Raw genomic sequence first — 23,260 nt, forward strand, 5'->3', positions numbered from 1 at the left:
ATATTTTATTTTTGGCAATTCAGGGAATCTGAAATAAGCATTTACCCAAAGACAGAGGAAACTGGCTCACCTTGTTGGTCACCCTGGGGAAGGAACCAACTAATGTTCCAAGGTGTTTCTGTATACTCTGCTCTTTCTTTCCAAAGGAACTGGGGATTAGCAGAATAGCTTCCCTCTGCTCTAACTTCTCTTCCTCCAGGTAGATCCCCTGGTTTAGCCCAGCCAGGCTTCACTTACTGACCCTCCTTGGAGAGAACTATGTACTGAGAAAGGAGGAAGCCAGACCTCCCTTATTACAGCAGCCTGCAGAAAAGATCCTTAGGGAGATAGATTTGTGTAACCAAGCCTCTCTCTGTTCCATTTAGAAAATCCACAAACTAATCTCCAAGAAAAGATGTATATATGTATGGAGTTGATGGAAGAAAGATACTGTCAGGAAGTCCCCTCTGTACCTCCTGGTAGTGGCTGGCTAGCATTGGAGAGGGTACCTCAGTTATCCTGATACATTCTCCAATTAAGTGAAAAGTGGGGGTAGAACGGATTGGCCTCCTGTTGAGTGAGTCCCGGGACTGTTTCCCTCTCACTGCAGTCTGAGCTTACTTTGGAGGAATGTGCAGGGAGGAATCTCTCCCTCCCTGGGGCCAGGGAAGATGGGCAGGAGGTGGGGCAGCACACACAGCACAGACAAAAGGTTCTGCAGAGCCCTCTTCTCTCTGGCGCTCGGGTCCCTCGGCTGAGGGTGGCGCCCCATCTGGCCACTAAGTGACCTTCTGCCGAGTGACGCCCCCTTCCCTTGGGGCCAGCGGCCCGGCCGGGGCTGGTCCTTTAATAGGTGCCCACATCTCTGTCTCTCACTCTGAACCTCTACAAGGAATGCCCCTCCCACCCCTCTCCACAAACACCCGCGATGCCTTCCCCCATCCCCTTCTATTGTCTTCAAAGAGATAAGTGGCTCCCACCAAACACACCCAAATGCACCTCCCTTTTCTCGAGCTCCCATTTCTCTGAGCCTTAGGGGCCCAGAAGCGAGTGCAGGGTTGAAGGGGGGAAGCGAAGGGGTAACCCGCAAGAACTTGGCACCGCAGACCCACCGTGTCCGCCTCGCAAGGATGCCGGTGACCTGTAGATTGCAATAGGCACTGAATGATGCTTGCTGCTGCCATGGAAATGGTGGATGTGGTGCGCTCCCAAACTGGATGCCCCCCATGCCACTCCTAGGAGGCCGCTGAGGGTGAGCGGGACTATCCAGAGCAGGGCCAGGCGCCCCCCTGCGCCGCTGCCGCCGCTACCGCCACCCCCGGGCGAGCCCAGCTCGGCGCTGCACCGGAGCATCCTCTGGTACATGGCGGGGCGCCCGCCGAGGGGCAGCGCCGCGGGAGGCAAAGTTTGGGGCGCGAGGAGAGGAGAGGGCGCAGGGGAGCGGGCACGCAGGGTGGGCTGCGGGGCGGGCCGCCTCACCGCGCCAGGGCACCCATCCTCTCCCTCCTTCGGACAGTCTTCTCGGGGTCCTGGAGTCTGCCGTGCCTTGCACCCCAAACAATCCGAAACATAGCCGAGGCGAATGCAGCTGGCTGGGGGCTTGTCCGGAAAGGCAAACCCGGGGAATTGCAAGCGCGGAGAGGATGGCTGCTCCCAGATTTCCAGGGCTCCAGGTTCTCGAGAGATACTCCCAAAGAGTTTCGGGCGAGAGTGCGTGCCAGGGGGTGGGGAGCCGGGAAATTGTTTAAAGCTCCTCCCGGAGGGTCCTCACTTCTACATGACAGCCATCCACCACGAATCCACTAGGTAAATCCATTTAGCATTGTGTGTGGGGACTGGGGAGGCCACTTCGCCGGCCCAACCTCCTTTCAAGGGAGCAGCAGACCCCATAGAATCGAGGCGCCCCTTCCCTCCATTCAGCCCCGGCCGGCTCGCCCGCTCTCGCCAGCCTCCCCCGGGCAGCGCGCAGAGCAGCGGCGCGCATCGCCTGCTCCCGAGGCAATCTCCGCGTCCGCCGCCTCCTGACACTTACGCCCGGCGAGGGGTTCAGAGGGAAGTGTGCACCCTTAAGAAGGAAGCGGGGCTCCAACAAGGGAAAGAGAGCTAAGGAAAAGAAGCAGACGAAGGAGTGGGGAACTGGAAAAAAAAAAAAAAAAGAAGTGGGGAGGGGGGGGTGAAAGAAAAGAAAAAGAAAAGAAAAACCACACACGCTGGCGAAGCAAGGGGCTCTATGCAAATCTGCAGTCTCCAAACAGCAAATCACTGAAGCTCGGATGCAATGCAGAGGACGAGCCTATGTAACGAGGGAGGCTGGTCTAGCTTCCCACAAAAATCGCCCTGCTTTGCCTCTCCCTCGCATTCTCTACACATCAAAGGGACACGTGTATGGCGATGCGTGGAGCACCTAAAAAGCAACTCTCCCTGCTCAACCAGGTGATCCCTCCGTCTGAATTACAATGGCAAATGGCACCCTTCTCCTACCCCTATGGTTTAGATGTAACCAGTGTCTTTAGAGCTCTTAAAAGGGAAAGAATTCGGCTCTTTTTATTGGACCAAACTTATTCTACCAGGCGTTCAAACCCAAACTGCTAAACATGGCTTGACACCATCAACTCAAGCATCGATTCTAATGATCTGTTAATTACACATACTACTCAAAACAAAGAGTCCTCCTTCCCACAACAATATCATAACTCATGGAAGGCAGTGAAAAGTTCAGGGGGCCAAAACTCACAAGAAGGGGAAATTTGGAAGCTGGAGAAGAGGTATGAAAAAAAAAAAAAAAAAGAGGGAGAATGAAAAGAGGGGAAGAAAAGTAAACAGCCGAGAGAGAACTGATATGAATGAAATTGCTTATATTTTGGTCAATAGATTTGGGAGAGTTTAGAAGTCTGAAGATCTCTACAGATGCCCAGCTGTGATGATCTTTTTGTAAGGGTGTTGTTCTGCCTTTCTCTCATCTTGTCTCATGAGGAAAATAACTCAGAGAACCAAAATTTCTAACTCTGGAGTGCCCAAGGGAATTTATATTCTGTTAGTGAAACACAGCATGTTTAACTAGAAGACGTGTTTCCTCGGTAAAGTCCAGTCAAGCCATCACACACCAAAAGGTAAAACTCAAGCAATGCAAGTGGATTGGTAAGTCCAAATTCAGAATTGGGACGATAAATGAAACATTCCCCAGGACAAAATGATGAAATATCTAGTGATTGGACATTTTTGGTCTTTATATAAAGACAAAGCAAAAAAAAAAAAAAAAATCCAAGTACACACAACTTCTCACAATCTTCTTTCAATATGTTATCAACAAATATATACACCTGCATCAAAAATAAAAGAAAGAAAGAAGTTCTTGGATGATTTGTTTCAAATCAGCTACTCATTTGAGTGGCCATATGGACTTGTGTGTTTCTTATGAGTCCTTTCAAAGAGCCAATCATGTCACTCTCATAGTCACTATTTAAACAGTGCCCATGGACCTCCAAATCAAATCTAGAATAATCCAACATATAACTTTCTTGTCAAAAGCTTATTTGATTTTACTAAATAATAATTCCTCAGCAGTTCATTGATACTGTTTAGCCTTGCTAGAGAGGTGTTTAAATAATATTTTAAAGGTATGTTGCTGTGCATGGTGGCACACACCTGTAATCCCAGTGACTTGGGAGCCTGAAGCAGGAGAAGCCTGAGTTCGAGGCCAGCATTAGCAATTTAGGAAGACCATATCTCACAATAAAACAGAAAAAGGGCTGTGGATGTAGCTCAGTGGTACAGTGACTTGGGGTTCAATACCCAATACTGTTTAAAGAAAAAGAAGGTGCATCTCTTACCCTCCCACTGTGGCTGAAAGATCAATAGAACACAAATCCAGCATCTTCCACTGATTCCCATTTCTGTGGTTGTCCCCAGGCTATTTCCTCTTCATTTTGTTATTGTTGTAACATATGTATTTTCATCCACCAGTAAGACTTGTATTTATTTTTAAGATATCAAGTAAAGCTTCAAAAGGGACAAGGAAAATCATCTTCATAGTATGTTTTTAAGACTATCAGTCCATATTCTGAGTTTGACATTTCACATCTTGAGTGTGAAAAGAGCACTAGATTAGGAGTTAGGAAACCTGTGATGCATTATTGGCACCATTATTTATTGCTTATGTCACATTAGTTACTTAGCCTCTCCCCGAGGCTCCGCAGCTTCCGTTATAAAATAATCATGTTCCCATCTTTCCTAACAAATCTCATGGGGCAGGAAGGATATAATGCAATATTTAATGTTACTTTAAAAAATATCAAACTCTCCCTACAATTAAAACATCACACATCTCCTCTCATATAGATATAGCATACTTGAGCTGATTAGCATACACAATATATTGGGTTCTCTTCTGTCTGTAAGATGTGAAGCATTGCATTGTTCGTCAGTACCCTAATATATGGTGTTAATCTGTCCTTCCTTTCCCAACTAGGTGGCAGATTCCTGAGAGGGACAGGAATCAAGTCTTCATTTGTACTCCCTCTAGTGCCCAGCATATGTGAAACATAAGTTAATCTCAGTACATACAGTCAATTCTCATTACTCTCAGTGGTTGTGGTCTAGAAAGTCACTGTGAACAATGAATTAGCAAATATTGAACTATTATTCCTAGGGATAAATACTGGGTTAGGTTCCTGTGCCTCTCTGGTCACACACTTTGATCAACTGATTAATGTATAACCTTATTTTCTTTGTGTTCCAAGAGATCATATTTAATATACTGTTGCTTCGTTAACATTAAAATCATGACTAGCAGTACTTTAGCTCATGCCTAGATGAAGCTTATCCAGCATGTGTGTTCTCTGTAAGGCATATCACAGCCTTCTTGCACTTACCAACATTAGACAGCACTTCAGCATTATGCTTGGGTGCTATTTAAAAAAGCAAAATCACTAACAAAAAGCATGGAAATGTAAAAAAAAAAAAAAAACAAAAACATGGAAGTAAAAAAAACTGCAAATAGGGCACTGGTTTTCAGTGTGAAAGCTGAGACAGGAAGGCAGAGCATCACCTTGTTCAATCTCAGCTGGGAACATGTGTCAGGAACTCAACTTTTTCACTATTCTCTGCATGACCGCTGATGACTGCCAAAGTGCCACAGGTATTAATTTGGGGGTTATGAATAAATTTCAGCAAGGAAAGGAGGTGAATTCATATCTATGAACAAAGAAGATCAACTGTATTTTTTATTATCTTGATTACTAGGAAATAATGGGGCAGGGTCTTTGGAGAGTAATGTATATAAATTTAAGTCCATCTGAATAGAATAGGTATGGAAGGTTCTGGTAAACTTTCCCAGGAGCATGCGGTGGAGAAGAGGTTCCCCTCCTCTCTTTTCTTTTATTATTGGTTCTTTTTAGTTATACATGACAATAAAGTCCATTTTGATATAATTATACCAGCATGGAATATAACTTATTCTGATTAGAACCTCAGTCTTCTGGATATACACGATGTGGTGTATTCATATATGTACGTAGGAAAGTTATGTCAGATTCATTCTACTGTCTTCCCTTTTTCCCTCCTCTTGTCTTATTCTGTCTGGGGCCTTGGGAGATAAAGGCAGGGTTAGGGAAAGGATAGGCTAGAAATCTTAGTTTTACTGAATTCTCAAGAGCTCAAGAAGAAATATTTATGGCTGCCTTGAAAGAAGAAATTGTGGCTGCAGTCTTTCAGGCAGATGTCTAGGGCACCTTCGCAAAACTTAGGAGGTTCTGGGGTGGCTGCAGTGCTGCTGGTGCTGCAATATTTGTTATAAATGGCAGTAATTTTAGGGAACAAGGAGCAATTCTCTGTCCAGATAGTGGAGAAAAGTTTTATGGACCAACACATGCCTAATCTGGGTGAAGCAAATAAAACTTGTGCTTACTTTATATTTTGTGTCTCTTCAGCTGGTCAGTCCTTGGGCTTCAAATTACATTGTCTAAGGGAAACTGAGGCAGCACCTGATAAACTGCTCTTAAATGAGCAAAAAGAAATTATTAGAGGAAACATAATATTAGCCTATCTGTAATTCACACTTAAACATTTCAGCACAGACACTGTGATATGAGTGTGTTGTTCTGAACTCCACAAGAATATGTGACTTCATCAGGAATTTCTGTTCCTTTTCTTCTGTTTTCTTTTCTTTTCCTTTTTGACCTTTTACTGAAGAGACAGGGTCTCCCAGTGTTGCCCACAGTGGCCTCAAACAACTGAGCTCAGGTGATCCTTCTGCCCAGATTCCTGAGCAGATGGGAGTATGTGTGCGTACCATTTTCAGCTCTTTATAGAGAATTTATGTCCCAACATCTCAGCCAGAAATGACAGAAGCCAGAAGTGGCCTCTAGAAATTTTGCACTATCACCATCTCAGTTATGTTGTGGTTTTGTTCATTAACTAGAATATACATTGGAAATAGGTTATCATTGGGGAAATTAATGTCTTGTCAATTACTGGGAGGTTAGAAGTGGTTTATTCTTACTAAAATCATTAATATGCTTGAAACGTAATTGGCCAAAAATCTTTCATAGACAAACTCGACTTCTACTTAAGTAGTGTATGTTATTTTCAGAGGTATCTGTACCATGAGGAATGGTGGCAAAATAATAATTCTAGAGAAGGTGAACTGGATTCTGTCCCTGAAATCTTGTCATATTTACTCAAAGAAAAAAAAAAAACTACTTTTTTTGCAAGACAGTTTTCAGGCTCCTAAAAGAAAAAAAAAAATTCTGGAAACTTCTTCAAGCTTCCAGATCAGGCTATAAAATTTTGTAACTACTTATGGACAAATGTTTTTGTAGCATAAGTTCATCTGATCTTGCACCCCTTGTCACCTGTACTGGTGAAATCTCTTGGAAAAGCAGTTAACCCTTACTTGCCTCTAACAACTGTGGCTTTTTAGAACTAACTGGAAGAACTTATTGGTTGTGGGAACTAAACTCTCCAAACTGACTCACAGATGATGATTAATGACCCATAAGAACACAGGTAGCATAGATTGAACAATGGGGTTAAGAAATGGAAGATGGGTTTGCAAGTGGAGGGGTGAAGACTAAAGGAAAGGAGACAGAGGAGGAGAGTGGACGGTAGGATATCAGAGAACTGGAAAAGAACCAGTCATTCAAATTATTTTCTCATGTTCCAGAATCAACCCTTCTATCTCAAGGAATAGGATGGTTGTCAGATGGACACTTTCAACCTTTTAATGTTTTTCCTAAGCTTAATTGGAAATCCTTACAGCTCAGTATTAAGCTTTCTAAATAGAAAAGTAGACACTAAAAGCAGCAGAGGGGAAGTATATTAAAACCCACAGGCAGCACTAATCTTTTAAAAATTAAAAATGAGGAGAGTGTCAGTCTTGCATTTTGTATTTCTACTGATGTCAGCATAAAGACAAGACAAACAGACCCCACATATCCATCTACCTGTATTGCAGAGTTTAAATTGGGAGAGTCAAGGGGTAGAGGCTCAGAAGAGGTTGTGATTTGTGGAAGTTGTAAAACTGAACCCTTCTCTGTGTTATTGTAGATCCCTAAGTGTATTCTGAGAAAAAAAAAATCATAAGAGTAAGAACATTGAGAGAAAAAATAAAAAGCTAGCACTAAAAGAATGCTTGGAAATGTAGTACAATTTCTTTATTATTCAGATGACAAACTTGTGTTACAGAAAAGTTGGGTTTATTTATGACGTATCTTTTGATATATTTATGCATCTAGAAATGCACTTTCATCTTCCACTGCCCATAATGTAGTCAGAGGCATAGATTGTGAATTCGGTCAATTAGCTATTACTTAGAGCTTCCACACTGATATAAATTGAGGCAGGGGACCCACCAAGAGCCAACATAATGCCCAATTCACTCACATAATTAAAGTCTGGACATGCAGTTTGACTTGCAAAATATGAATTGATTTATTTAAGTCAAGGTTAGTTGTGCTTAGGACTGGAGTATTTTATGATCTCTAACCTTCTTTAGTCTTGTTTAATAAAAATGTCCTTTGTGATATCCTGCCTAAAACCTGGTGCCTAAAGCACCAAGGCAGAGTCACAGAGGCTTCACTACAACTATGTCTTTCAGTACTGTGGGCATTACATGGGCATCAACCATTATTTATGTGTCATCTTTCAATCACTGTCACCATATATTGTTTGTCTACTTGTTTCCAACAAACTTACGTTGTTGACAAACTCTTCCACACCTCCAGGCTCTTTGAATGTGTGTGTCCTCAATGTAGTGGAACGGCATGTAAAGCTCTGCTGTTAATACTGATGTGACATTGGGTTTAATGGTTCCTTGCCCCAGTTTCATCATCTGTAACACTATATATAATGGATTTAGAAGTTTATAAGCTATATTAAGCACTTCATAAATACATTATTATCCTTTATTCATATGCACATAGTGGTGTAGCTAGATGCTAAAGGAATGAAGAAAATAAGCTGTGATGTGGTGTTTAATTTAGCTATATTTTAAACTCTCCCTGCTCAATCTATAGTAAAATTCACCCATCTCCTGGACAATTTATTAGTCTAGCCTCTGCTTCTCTAAATCTATGATGTTCAAAATTTAGTGTACCAGGGAACTATCGGAAGGACTGTTAAATAACAGATCACTCTGTTTTCCATCCCCTGGATCTTTGGAAGACCCTCAACATTTACATTTCTAACAAGTTCCAGGAAGATGCTGAATTGCTAGCCCAGGGGAATAAGACTTGAGAACCACTGCTCAGTCAGTATGGCAAGCTCCTTGACACAGGTTTTGGTAATGAACATGTGGTGAGCTTCTCATTAAGTCACTTACGAATTACCTCAGTCCTTTTAGCTGATCGTATAAAACACCAGCCAAGTAAGTGTACCCTAAGCATAGGCAATAGTGCCATCCCCATTTCTCTCCTTTGGAGCTATCTCTGAAGATTTCAAAATGTCTATCATATAAACCTATTTGCCCTCATCTTATACTACAAAACTATAAATTCCCTTTACTCTGGTTGGAAAACCCCATCTTCTTTCCCACCTTGATATTTGAGCTCTTCTTTGGCTAGCATCACTACTGGCTAAAGGCAGAAAATGAGACATCATACTAGGGTTCAGTTCTGTTTCTACTAACTTATAGCTGTGTAGCCTTGGACAGGTTATTTAGACACGATTTTCCCATCTATAAAAGGGGCCATTAACTGTAGAGCTGGTGTGTGGATTAAATGAGTTAACAAATGTAAAGCATTTAGAATAGAATAGTACCTATAGAATAGAATATAGCCCGTATAATCTATTCATACCAGCTTTGTTCTTTTTGAGGTTTATTCTTTCTTCATTTATTATAGGAAGGAGAAAATAAATCAAAACTTATGATACTACTTCTTTCCCAATAAAACCTATGATCACTTATCAAAATAGTCAACTACCATAATGAAAGCAAGAAAGAAAAAGAGAGAGGTAGATGGAGGGAATGGGGGAGGGAAGAAAGGAAAGAAGAGAGAGAGAGAGGGAAGAAAGGGAAGAAAAGAGGAAGGAAGAAAAAAAAAAAAACTCTACAGGTTCTGGCAGTCAGGTTTCTAGTCTGACCAGCATCATCTACAGGAAAGATCAATGCCATAAACTAACAATCACAGCACAGTCCCTCATAAACATCCAGCACTACAGAGGAAAGAAACATGAGATTGTTGAGAATGGAACCAGAGTTGGAGGAACAACTATGAGGCAAGTTAGAGTGATGCTAAAACTAAAACATAATTTGCAAATTCTCTAGTAAATACAGATATTCAAATCAGGAACCAGAAATCATGTACATAACATATGTTTAATTTCCTGAATGCCCAAACACTTAGAGCATAAACCAATTTGATCTATCTTTAAGAATTTATGTTCCAGAGCCTATATTACCATTTGAATGCACTGAAAGGAATTCAATCATGCAATGCAGATGGAATCTTAAATAGCTTTAATTGGGATCCATAATCCAATCCTCATTCAACCCAGGATTTATTAGAATACATATATATTAGATTACACATTTTGTCATAAAGATATTTTTATATTACTACTAAAGGTAAGTTGGTATGACTCTTCTACTGTAAGGATCTCTTTTCCAGGTAAAGTCCAAGTTCAAAGCATATTTATTCTGCACATCAAAATTTACCTCCATGTAGATTTCTTGGAAAGCTCGGAATGGAACCACCATTTGATCCAGCTATTCCCCTACTCGGTCTATTCCCTAAAGACCTAAAAAGAGCACACTATAGGGACACTGCTACATCCATGTTCATAGCAGCACAATTCACAATAGCAAGACTGTGGAACCAACCTAGATGCCCTTCAATAGACGAATGGATAAAAAAATGTGGCATTTATACACAATGGAGTATTACTCTGCATTAAGAAATGACAAAATCATAGAATTTGGAGGGAAATGGATGGCATTAGAGCAGATTATGCTAAGTGAAGCTAGCCAATCCCTTAAAAACAAATGCCAAATGTCTTCTTTGATATAAGGAGAGTAGCTAAGAACACAGTAGGGACAAAGAGCGTGAGAAGAAGATCAACATTAAACAGGGATGAGAGGTGGGAGGGAAAGGGAGAGAGAAGGGAAATTGCATGTAAATGGAAGGAGACCCTCAGGGGTATACAAAATTACATACAAGAGGAAGTGAGGGGAAAGGAGGGAAAATATAAGGGGGAGAAATGTATTATTAGAGGGGGTAGAGAGAGAAGAGGGGAGGGGAGGGGGGAGGGGGGATAGTAGAGGATAGGAAAGGCAGCAGAATACAACAGACACCAGAATGGCAATATGTAAATCAATGGTTGTGCAACTGATGTGATTCTGCAATCTGTATATGGGGTAAAAATGGGAGCGCATATCCCACTTGAATCAAAGTGTGAAATATGATATATCAAGAACTATGTAATGTTTTGAACAACCTACAATAAAAATTAATTAAAAAATTAATTAATTAAAAAAAAAAAAAAAAGCTTAACTTTGGCAGCTTTCTCCATAGGCACCCCTGCTCCAGGGACATAAATTTCTCATCACCTAAAACACACCATGCTTTTTTTTTTTTTTTAACTTTGTCATTATCCATGCTATTCCCTCTGTAAAAACTACCCACTCCTTAACATTTCCTCTTAATATTTCCTCTCTTAATATTCCATTCATTGTACTATCAAATCTTAATACATATTTCTCTGTTGGAAAATTGTCTAAACTCTTCCAAGTTACTTGCTATTTCTTCAATAGACTATCACAAACATCTAAAAATACTTTTGATATGTAATGTGTTCACATTACTATTGTGCTGAATGAGTAAATGAAGTATTAAAACAACCGGTAAAATCCATTTTCATATTTAGTAGTTTAAAATGACCAAACCCCTCATACATTGTTGGTGGGACTGCAAATTGGTACAGCTAATAAGGAAAGCAGTATGGAGATTCCTTGAAAAACTGGAATAGAACTGCCATTTGACCCAGCTATTCCTCTCCTTGGTCCATACCCAAAGGACTTAAAAACAGCTTACTAGAGGGACACAGCCACATCAATGTTTATAGCCAAACAATTCACAATAGCTAAACTGTGGAACCAACCTAGATGTCCTTCAGTAGATGAATGGATAAATTAAAAAAGTGTGGCATATATACACAATAAAATATTACTCAGGTATAAAAGAGAATGAAATCATGGAATTTGCAGACAAATGGATGGAGTTGGAGAAGAAAATGCAAAGTGAAGTTAGCCAATCCCCAAAAAACAAATGCCAAATGTTTTCTCTGATATAAGGAGGCTGATTCATAGTCTGGTAGGGAGAGGGAGCATGGGAGGAATAGACAAACTCTAGATAGGGCAGAAGGGTAGGAGGAGAAGGGAGGGGACACATGGGGTTTGAAATGATGGTGGAATGTGATGGTCATCATTATCCTAAGTACATGTAGGAAAATACGAATTGGTGTGAATATATTTCGTATACAACCAGAGATATGAAAAATTGTGCTCTATATGTGTAATATGAATTGTAATGCATTGTGCTGTCATATGTAAATTTTTAAAATTAATAAATTTTAAAAAATGACCAAACCCAACAGAAGAAGTAAACAAATCCTTTTTGATTCATCCATAAAGGTTTTAGATAAGTTCTCCTTATTACCTAAAATATATTTTTAAACTTGGGCTGAATTTTAATTTGAATAACTAGTTAATTGATTATAAAGAATAAAATTTGTTTTTATATTTTCCTACTTACATTATAAACAGATATCTTTATTTCCCATACTTTGTGGGGGGGAAAATACCACCAAGCTAAGATGCTTGCTGCCAAGTTGAATTACAGAGCAAAAGTTTATAGCTAACTTATAAATCCTTGAATATTGGGGTTTATAATACAAATACTGTTGCCATTATCACTCTAGACCTTGAAATAATGTCGCCATTGCAAAACTAAGAATCTAATATATTTGCTCTAGGATGGATGAGGTAAGAATAGCTATAGGAATTGGAGAAATTTTCAGTGGCTCAATTCAAATTGCATAAGCATTTCACATAGTTCAAGTCTCTTAGAATATTTATTTCAAAATGAGCAGTAAATGCTCATCTATTTTTAAGAGATAGGGGTTTTTTTTGATATTGTATAAGAAATATATGACCTCTGAGGCATTTTGAAAAATCATTAATCAATGTTGTTATTTTTTTTTAAACTGTCTCCTTTTCCTTTTGTGAAAGAATTACTTTCCCTCACATTTTCTCTGTTCTATTGCTGAGATGATTCCCCCAGAGAACTCTGTGTTTATCTTGACAGGTGTTAGTAGATCCACAGACCTCTGCGGATTTGTTCTTGGCTTCGTTGAGGTACAGTAGAAAACATTAGGCCTGCAAAGTAATGAACTTACCTTATTGCATTCTAAATAAAATAAACCACACAGCGAGTAGAATTAATTTACTAATGTCTTCCTAATGAAGCTTTCATTAGGCATATGGTATGGTCTTCAATATTTAACACAAGATAGCTATTAAAACAAAGCATAGCTGATGATTTTTTGAAAGCATACCTGATGATTGCCTCATATTATTTTCAAATGAACTCATTTACCTTCAGATTATTTTAGGCACCTAATCAAAGAGATACAAGAAACATTTCTAGGCTTTAGAGGATTTTTTTTTTTTTAAATACAAACAGTTGAAATAAATGTCTATTTTACCATTCCTCTTAAATAATTAAAACTGGATTTGCTGTTCTCATTTTTAAGAGAGGGGAAAACTTTTAATTTTTGTGCACTGTAAAAAATCTCATGCATGAATAAAATTTAGGAGCCAAACATTGAGAATGGAAATGTTTTAGTTCAAGTCACAGCAGTTTGCTTTAAAAGCAATGCTTCTACAGAGCCTAGCACACATACACTTAAATGGTAATTAAAACAGTTTACTTTCATAGCCAAAGGAAGATCAATTGCAAACTAGCCAAATCACTATCCCTTCATGTTAGTAATATTTTGATACACCATTTGTCAAAGACAAAATTCAAAGCTTCTTGAAGAAAAACCTCCCTGGTTCAGAAAATTATCAGTTTTGGAGCATGCGTTGCCCCATTCTGACTAACATTTACAGTAGTCTATAGAAGATCTACAAATAAATCCCAGCCTCCTTGCTACACTATGCCAAGATCTTAATTTCTCATTTCAGTTTCCCTTACAAATCTCTTTCTTCTTTGTAATCACACTTCTCCAATTGAGACTTGAAGATTTGATCAGTCATTCATTTTACCATTATTATTTAAATTAACTCATTTCAACTATTATTTACTGCCAAATTCTGCAGAGGCAAGAAAACAGACGTGGTAAAGGAAGAGTAAAGGTGGGTCTTTTCTTCTTCAGCAGTGGCAGCCAGAAACAGTATGAAAGCAATGGATCATGAAGAAAAGCAATTTCCTACTTGAGGGATTAGACAGTACCCTCTTTTGTACTGTTAAATCAAAGTTTTAGTTATTTTTTCAAGTAATACTGATTTTTTTTTCAATTTACATAAATAGTCTCTAGAAAAACTGCAAGAGACTCCCCAAAACACACCTTCTCAACCAATCAGGGGGAAAAGACACCCCCCCCCAAAAAATCCATAACATTAAAAAAAAAAAAAACTGTATATTGGAATGCTTTGAGCAAAACTTTTTACAACATGAGAAACATTTAAGCTCCTCCACAAGAGAAAGATATTAACAAAAATGAATTTAAACTGATAGGTGATGCTTTTTCCTTCTCTCTTTTTTTTTTAAAGGAAAAATATAGGTGATTTTTATTTTGAAGCACCATTTATTTGCTAGCATTAGAAAATTGAAGACTATGTAAATTTCAGCAAACGTTTGCTTTACCTTTTAGATTCACAACAGTGTTAACCACTGCTATGGATCAGTAATAAATTCAGATTTGAGAAAGTGTGTGGCAGAAAACTGTGCTCTGCAGTAGCATGTGAAAATGTATTTACATTCATGGAGGAGTAAAACATACAAAGTAAACGTAAATAAAAGTTACATGTGCAAATATGGGGAAAAATAATGAGCCTATTTTTATAGTCCATTTTGTAAAGGCTAAATGTGCATATGAGTTATGTTTAAGGAAGTTGTACATTTTTGTGTTTTGAAACTGTCATATCTTTAAAAACAAAGAAGTCATCATAGCTAAATCATAGGGTTGTGACAAAAACCTTATAATTTATTTCAACATATTCCTCAGTTGCCTGGTTTTTATCTGCTACTCCTCACACTGTTAACACATATTTGAGGTTAACAATAGGTGATTAGTGGACAGAACTCTACCTATTATTTTAATTGTCTTTTGATCCAGTTTGTCAAAATACTGAGGCTAAGTCATTTTTGAACTCAATATCCTATAGAGAGATTAAGAAGAGGAAACAAGTATATTAATGTAGCAGACATTTTCTTTTTTACATATAAATGTACATGCATATAAGTACGGCAAAACAATCTACTATATAAATCAGGGAATAGTTACATAGATTAAATGGATTATGAAACTACACACACACACAAAAAAAAAAAAAATTTAAATGAATACAGATCTGTAACCAAGCAGAAAAAAACTTGACCATTACAATCAAATAACCTAAGTAGAAGGTTGAAGTTACTCACTATGGCTGAGGTAAATGAAATATGGAAAGATGAATGTTACTTTCACCCAAACAAAATTCCTCAATCTGATAATAAATAATAATAGGCTGGTTGAGTAACAGCATTTTGAATCCCCTGGGTAACCAGGGCTGGGGATTAACAACAAAAAAGCAAGAAGAGTTGGGTTGCTGATAGAGCAGGCAATAAAAAATAAGTTAAGATTTCTGAGATAAGGAAGTATAAAAAAGGCCTGATTAGGAATGAGACTTAACCTCTAAATTAAAGAAATCAATACTTTGCCATGGCTTACTAAGCAGTATCTACATAGAAACACCAAAGTTCATTTTTAAAATCATTTTAAAATTTGACTGCCCAATGATGATATTTTCTGAGCAGCCCTGTCCTTTGCTTATTAGAATAATCTATTAGCTTAAAAAAAGTTGCTATGACAGAATACTTCTAGCACTGTATTAAATATCTATGCTGCCTTCTCTCGGGCAGGTGGGTCCATTTTGGTGTGGTGGAATGGAATACAGAGAGTGGCACTATCCTCCCCCCCGCCCCCCGCCCCTGCTAAAAATATGGGCTTTCCCAAACTTCTTTACACATTCCCTTGTTTCCCAGTGAATCTTGAGGAAATGTAAACAGAAGTCATTAACAAAGTGTTTTTGTTTGTTTGTTTTTTAAGGCAGATTTAGATAGCATGTCCCTTTAGCTTTTCTGCCATAACACCTGGTTCCTCTGGCTCAAAATGTGATGATAATGCCTATGAGCAACACCCATCCTGACATGAGGTCAAATCCACACATCAAGGATGGAGAAGCAAGAAGGAAACGAATATCTGATGTCTTCCTGCAGAGTGACACCAGGCCTGCATCACCTCTTTGGACTTATTACATTTGAAAAATAAACTATCTGTTTAATCCAATGTAATTCAGGTCATCAGGGTTGGGAAGCTACATAGATACCTAATAGATTTAACTGATTTCTTGGAAGGATGATTACTCAGATGGGTGAGTCAGTCAACCTGTGCTCCTAGGCATCTGAAGGAGACATTTATCACTACGGAAAGTAGGCAGAATAGGTTATGCGTCAAGTTCCTCCAGAATCATGTGAACTTCAGAAAAGTTAAGAGAGCTGCATTAATACAGAAGCCTGTTAAAGATAATAATTAGGAAAAGAGACTACTCAGGGCTCTCGAAAGAAGAAAATGCCTTTGAGTAAAGAATGCTACAGACTCAATGGGAAGTTCTTGGTTTTCCTCCCTGAACATGGCAGGAAAAAGGAAGAGAACATTCCATTCCTGGAAATAGGGAATTAGAGCTTGCTGAAAACACACTCACCATACACTATTGACCAGGGGTCTCTAGAGGGGCTAGAATGATTAATAATAAACACATTTTCCTAGGTATTATACCCAAATATGAGCAAGGACATGCTGTTTTGTACCTTCATTTGTGCATTTACTCATCAATGAGTAAAATTATTCACCTAAAAATTTTTTATTGAGCACCTACTCTGCACCAGGATTTATTCTAGTATTCTATCATTCTGCAAGGCTACCACTAACCAGGACCTGGACTCACCCAAAAAAGAGACAAATGGGAGTTCAATTCTTATCAAAGAAGCAAGTGTTTGGGCTGACTTCATCCTCATTCTGAACTGCATCAATCCCAGTCCTCTCCTTAAGTCCACGAAAGATGCTATGAACCTTGTGACTTACAGACTCTGCCCTGCAGATGGAATCTAATTAGAACTGAAGGAGTGTTCTTGCCTCAGCTAATATATTTTCATACTCAGAGAGTTTCAAAGCAGCAGTGTGAACAACTCAGACATTCTTATTGACCAGGTGCTTACCACCTATTTGGCAAATGTTGTTTATGAAGTTTTTAAGAAACAAATATTGATCCAAAAAATTCCTTTGCATTTAATATTCTGTCATTCTGCAAGGCCACTATTAACTTTGATGTACACATGCAATTACCTGTCTGTCTAAAGAGTTTCAATTGCCCTAACTCTTGGGCACTACACCATGATTAAATGCATATAGGCAACAAGTTCTTGACTTGGGCAGCCAGAAAACCACTGTGGCGTAAGATCAATAGTTACATTGCTTTCCAAAGAATGCCTTTGTCATTGTTTCCTGCAGTCCTCAAAGGCCCTGATAAATACTTAAAGCTAGACTTGTTCTTCCTTCTGTACACATGTTGTTCAGGCAAATGAAACCCAAAAACTACCTGGGAAGAATCCAAAAGTTCCATATAGATGTTAAGACTTTTAAAATATTGTAGATCTCATAAGACACATTTTCAACTGGCAGGGCATCCACTTTATGAGGTTCCCATATGCTTTGGAGCAGGAAAAATTAACAAGCACAAATGTAAAAGCTTGCATGAAGGTTTGAGAAAATCAATAACATAAGCACAGGATGAGAAAGACCTAATTTTGTAGTTGCTACTGTAAAAGACAACCAGGGGATTTTTCCTCAACAACAACAACAACAAAAATGGAATAATAGACAATAGTTTGATGCAAAAGTTTAAAACACATTTGCACAAACGGAAGATCACAGGAGTAATAATAATTTTTCTAAACATTACGTAAGGCACACATGAGGCATAATTTGACATGCTGGGTGCCCCATTTTAAAAGATATGTTGACTAACAGGTGGGGGACCAGATGGCCATAAGAGCCATATTCAGCTGGAGTGACAGAGACTAAGGGAGATACTGCAGGCATCCTCAAATACTTCAAAGGTTTCCACATAAATGAAAAGTAGGTTTATTCTCTACTGGCCTTATAGCTAACCAGAAGGAACAATAGGCAAAAAGAGATTAATAAGGTAACAAATACTGACACTCAACATATATGAAGATTCCAGAAAGGGAAGGAGAGGGATTTGGAACTGAGCTACATGCCCATAAGGAAAATTCTGATATAATCCCCTGTTCTGGGTTCTTGCTTCTGGATATTTCTTTGGAAAAATGAATGATGGAGTTTATAAGAAATAATAGGATAGCTTTAAGTCTAATTGTTGGTCTAGGAAACTGAAAGTGGATTTATTTGTAAAAGAAGAAAATGAACGCAAACACCACTCTGCAATGTATTTGAATGTGCCCTGGCTGGCCAAGTAACTCTTCCCCAATCAAGTGTCTTTGTGGGGAGCTAAGTAACTGTTCATAAGAAAATAGGCTATGGGCTGGGGATGTGGCTCAAGCGGTAGCGCGCTCGCCTGGCATGCGTGTGGCCCAGGTTCGATCCTCAGCACCACATACAAACAAAGATGTTGTGTCTGCCGAATACTAAAAAATAAATATTAAAAATTCTCTCTCTCTCTTTCTCTCTCTCTCTCCTTAAAAAAAAAAGAAAATAGGCTATGGCTATCATCTCACATAATTCCCATGAATTTTCGTTCACGTCTTCAGTTGTAGGGAAATACATCCCATGTGCTTCAGGAAGGAGTACAGTAGAATACCAAAAGACATCTAAGAAAAACAAAAATAATTCTAACAACAAAAAACTGAGAAGCCACCAGTTTGAAAGCCGAAAAATGAATAGTCTAAAACACACAAAGAGAAGAGACCTAATTGGACATAGAAAAACAAGACCATAATGATTATAGAAAGCTATGGATAGTAAAGAAGGTACAGAGAGCATAAGGGTACAAGTAAAATACATAAATGAATTAATAAATACATCATCATATATATGGTCAATATATGATTATACATATACCTATCCTATGTATTTTACATTGTATTCTTCTGCAATTATACTGTACCTACTAAATTATTACTTTCTGATTAAGTTGATATATATACTCTATTTGATCTTAAATATAAACAGTTTTATCAGCACTCAAATTACACTTGAATTCTGATCCTTGAATGACAAATTATGTGGACTGACCTCATAGGAAGTTAAATAAAACCTCCCATTCCAAATAAACAGGACCAAATAATTTAAAATGTCATGTTTTTTGTGCTCTGTATTGTGGCAAAATCAATGTACAGCTACCTTAGATACTTTCAGTCTGGAAAAGTAGCCAGTTTCTGATGTTTTTGACTTCTAACTATAATCCCCACCCTTAACATCCCCTGTGGTCTCAAACATCCACATATCTGAAGCTCACTGGCCCCTGGATAGTAGATGATACTGAAATAACCCATGGACCCCAGCTTCCGGAAGAGTGAGGAGTGGATGCCATGATCAATATCCCCTCCTGCCTGTTTCTGTGAGCTCTGATGCTTCCTAAAAGTACAGCCACTAGTTTAGATCTTAATCTCCCAGAGTTGGGGGTTGGAGGAAGACAAAAAGGGGGCAGTCATGGCACACAACTGGGAGATGGTTGGGGTGTGAACTGAGGAAAGTAGGGAAGGCAGATGAAAGCCAAAATGAACTTATCAAATGAATAATGATGACAGTTAACAGACCAAGATTAAACATAGCTTTCACAAAAACTATTTGTTCTATTTATTAAAAGCTCACTTCAATGCCTACTTCTATCATAGAGGTTTCCTCATCCACTCCTCTACTCCATTTATTTATTTATTTATTTATTTATTTATTTATTTATTTATTATTTGTGTGTGTGTGCCAGTGCCTTGGCATGATTTTAGCCATGGTGTACTGTTATTCCATCTCTATATGTACAGACATTGCCTCTCCAACTATACTGCAACCCCATTAGGCAGGGTACAGCTTTCCTGGTGTCTTGATTCTTCACTTCCTAAGCAGGTGTTTCAAAATGCAGCCTGCCTGCTACTTTCAGCACTTTCCTACAAAGCCCTAGTTTAACACTGTACTTTATCCAGGATTTCCCAAATTTCTGGGGAATGTGCTCAGAAATCTGCATTCTTAACAAGAGACTGGGCAACATGTGCTCACAAATGTTTGCCAGCTTAAGTCCTAGCACAGAGCAGGTGCTCATAAATGTCTGCAGCTACTGTTAAGATGAAACTTTCGGGCGTGTATGCATGTATTTGTGAGAAACAGAGCTGTTGATTTGCTCAAGGTGTCCTTTCCTTGCCACTGGATAGTAAATACCTCCAGGGGTGATGTCCTTCCCAGACCATTCTCTGTAACTCCTTTTAAATGTTTTTCTATGGCACCAGGACCTTCCCAGAGTAAACCATAAATAACTGTTTATGTTAAGGAGGAGAAAGAGAAAGGTGATAGAGGAGGAAGGTGGGCGGAGGGGAGAGATGACTTTCTGGTTGTTGGGAGGCATTATTCAGAAATCACCTTTGTTTTGATGGTCTGCAATTCAAAAGTGCTATTGAACTTCTACTGGATTCCTTTGCTCTGCTCTTGCTAACGTGAAGAATTACCACCCTGCCCCCCAGATATTTTTGAGATTATGACAGTCTGTGTGAACTGAAGACAGACCAAAAATGACTAACATACAACAAATCTGTCCTGTGAGACCAAGGAAATGTGGATCCCTCTCCCTTCTTCTCAAATTGAATTCAAGGAATCCTTTCCATTTTGACATGCACATGTATGTTTCTCTATGTGTGTCTGTATGATTACTTCACATGGATGAACTCAGAGAGGAGTTCTGTCAGTTAAGGGCAGGGTTAATGAGTTGTAAAATGGACTGACGCAGGCACCCATGCCTTCAAATTGTCTTTTATTACAAAAGGCATTCGTCATCTCTCACTCACATCTAACTCCCACACGAACCTTCTGTGCTTTTGTTTTAATATTACAAACAGTCAAAAGTCAAACTTGGAAATTGAGAACATGTATCTTATGTCCAAAACAACAGGGAAAGGAGGTTTCATTGCCTCTCTTGTTTAGGCTTCAATTTTTCCAATTTTGAAATGACCCATGCTTTCTATTTCTATTTGTTTCTACTGTGAATAGGTCTTACACTCAAGAATTGCTTTCCAAAAAAATAAAATAAAATATTCAATTTTTTTTAAGAATGGAAAGATCTATCTGGATGGAAGATTATCTAAGTTCTACACCTTAATTATGAAGATGGTGTGGTCTAATTCGTTATAAGTGATTTACTCAGAATTGCAAAATTAATAACTTATACACCAAATTTCTTATCCTGGGATCTATGAATAAGTTTGAAAACAACCATGAACCTCCACAACTGCATGCAAATTGTGTACATATGAATGCATCTGTGCATTCTTATGGACACAGGATTCATAATTATTTTACAAGACTCTCAAAATGTTCCTCCATTTAACTGGGACAATGATGATTGTACCTCTAACTTATAATATCTCTTCATATTTATACAATATTAAATGTTAGGTAACCCAACTTCTAGTCAGCAAAAGGGTTTTGTAGATAATCTGTCCACATAATCTCAGATTACTGGAATCTTTAGGTAACTGGTAACTCATTACCTTGCATGCTACCATGGTTTAAAGCTCTAATCACAAGAAAGCTATTCCTATGGCTGTACACTTTCTTCTCCATAGCTTCTTACATTGATGTAAGAATTGCCCTCTGAGGCCACAAAAAAACAAACCATTTTTGCTTACTCAAAATATCTTTCACATATTTGAAGATGACTGCTGTATTCCCCTGAAACCATTGCTTCTCTGGTCACAAGAATCAGTATCCCTCAGTATTCTAGTTACCTTCATAGACTAAAGATACTTACAGTTAGAAGGAACACATTAGCATATATCAAAACTCTCTAAAAAGTCATACAACCCAAAACTGGCAATAAGGGTCCACTTGGGGTCTGACGTGTCCGGGACTATTTCTTTCTGGTGGGCATTTTGTCCTTTTTTTGCTGGGGGTACTGTGGTAGTTTATTGTCTAACAGGAAAGGTGAGAGGTGAGTGGTTTTCCAGAGGTTTCCCACTCAAAGTTCAGCAGAGCAAAAGAACACTTGTCCATTCAGATCCAGCCCCAGTCACATCTCCGAATTGAATGGTAAGGGTGTTCATATAAATAAGAAAAGTGAACTGTCTAAAAGAAGGACACAAAACACTTTTATTTGTTTGAAAAATCTAGCATTTTTTTTTCCCAGAGGTTAAATCAGAAGCAAACAATGGAACACCTCAGCTTTATAAATGATTAGACCAAGGGTGACCTAGAGGACAAAGTTTCCATTTTAAGTGTCAGAAAAAATACTCTCTGGTTTGTTTGATTGAAAAGTTCCAGGAAACACTTTCTTTGCAATATATATGGCCTAAACTTCAATAACATAGCAACAATCACACAGATAATTTGAACCCAGTGGAAGGACAAGATGCAAAATTCAGTCTTTCTGACCATGCCTACGTGGACTGTTTAAACCAGAATTCCCCCAAAGACTTTCAGAAGCAGCATTAATCCCTCCAAAAGCTCATGAAAGATAAAACAAAAACATTCCCTCCATATCTGCTTCTTTGCAGTCCTTATCACAAATTATGTATTTCGGGGTCTGAGACTCTCTTATTTTAAAATTGTTTTTATGAATACATTATAGTTATATATAAGAGTGGGGTTCACTTAGATATAATCAAACATGCATAGAATTTAATTTGCTCCATTTCAGTCCCCAGTGCTTCTTCTTTCCCTCCCCTCCTCCTTTCTCTCATTCAACTTCCTCTCCTCTACTGATCTTCCTTCTATTTATTTATTGTTTTTTAATGAAACTGGTGCTTTATGGAAACATACAGTGTAGAATGCACTGTGGTATATTCACATACACACATAGCAGAATTTTGTCCAATTCATTCTGCATTCTCTTCCTTTTCCTGTCACTCTTTCCTCCTTTTAATCTCCTTCCTCTACTTAACTAATAATCTCCCCACTATCCTTATGAGATTTAATGCCCCTCTGTTTTTCCCTCACCTTCCTCTAACTTCCTCTGAGAGAGATTATACGGCCCTTGATTTTCTGAGTTAGGCTTATTTCACTTGTCATGGTGTTCTCCCCCAAAGACTATCCATGTTCTCCCCAGATCTATCCATTTACCAGCAAATGCTGTAATTTTGTTCTTCTTTATGGCTGACTAAAACCCCGTTGTGTATATATATATACCACATTTTCTTAATTCATTCATCTGTTGAGAGTTATCGGGAGTGGTTCCATAACTTGACTATTGTGAATTGTGCTTCTATAAGGACTGATATGCCTACTATAGTGCTAATTTTAGTACTTTTGGATAAATACTGAGGGGTGGGATAGCTGGGTCATAAGT

General features: G+C 38.6%; 1 protein-coding gene across 37 annotated transcripts in view; it reads right to left on the reverse strand.

Moving 5' to 3' along the window:
- Nrxn1 (neurexin 1) overlaps positions 1 to 23,260 on the reverse strand; it is a 1,060,252-nt gene that overhangs the window by 397,834 nt on the left and 639,158 nt on the right. For 4 of the 37 annotated variants that reach the window (XM_076833763.2, XM_076833762.2, XM_076833761.2 and 1 more), the window contains exon 1: positions 1,092 to 1,344. The exons of the other annotated variants lie outside the window; for them this stretch is intronic. In XM_076833763.2, coding sequence (XP_076689878.2) covers positions 1,092 to 1,344 — 253 coding nt within the window. Of the gene's footprint in view, positions 1 to 1,091; positions 1,345 to 23,260 lie in introns of those variants that run through there. 37 annotated transcript variants of the gene reach the window in all.

The sequence above is a fragment of the Callospermophilus lateralis genome, chromosome 14, assembly GCF_048772815.1.
Source record: "Callospermophilus lateralis isolate mCalLat2 chromosome 14, mCalLat2.hap1, whole genome shotgun sequence".
NCBI lineage: Eukaryota > Metazoa > Chordata > Mammalia > Rodentia > Sciuridae > Callospermophilus > Callospermophilus lateralis.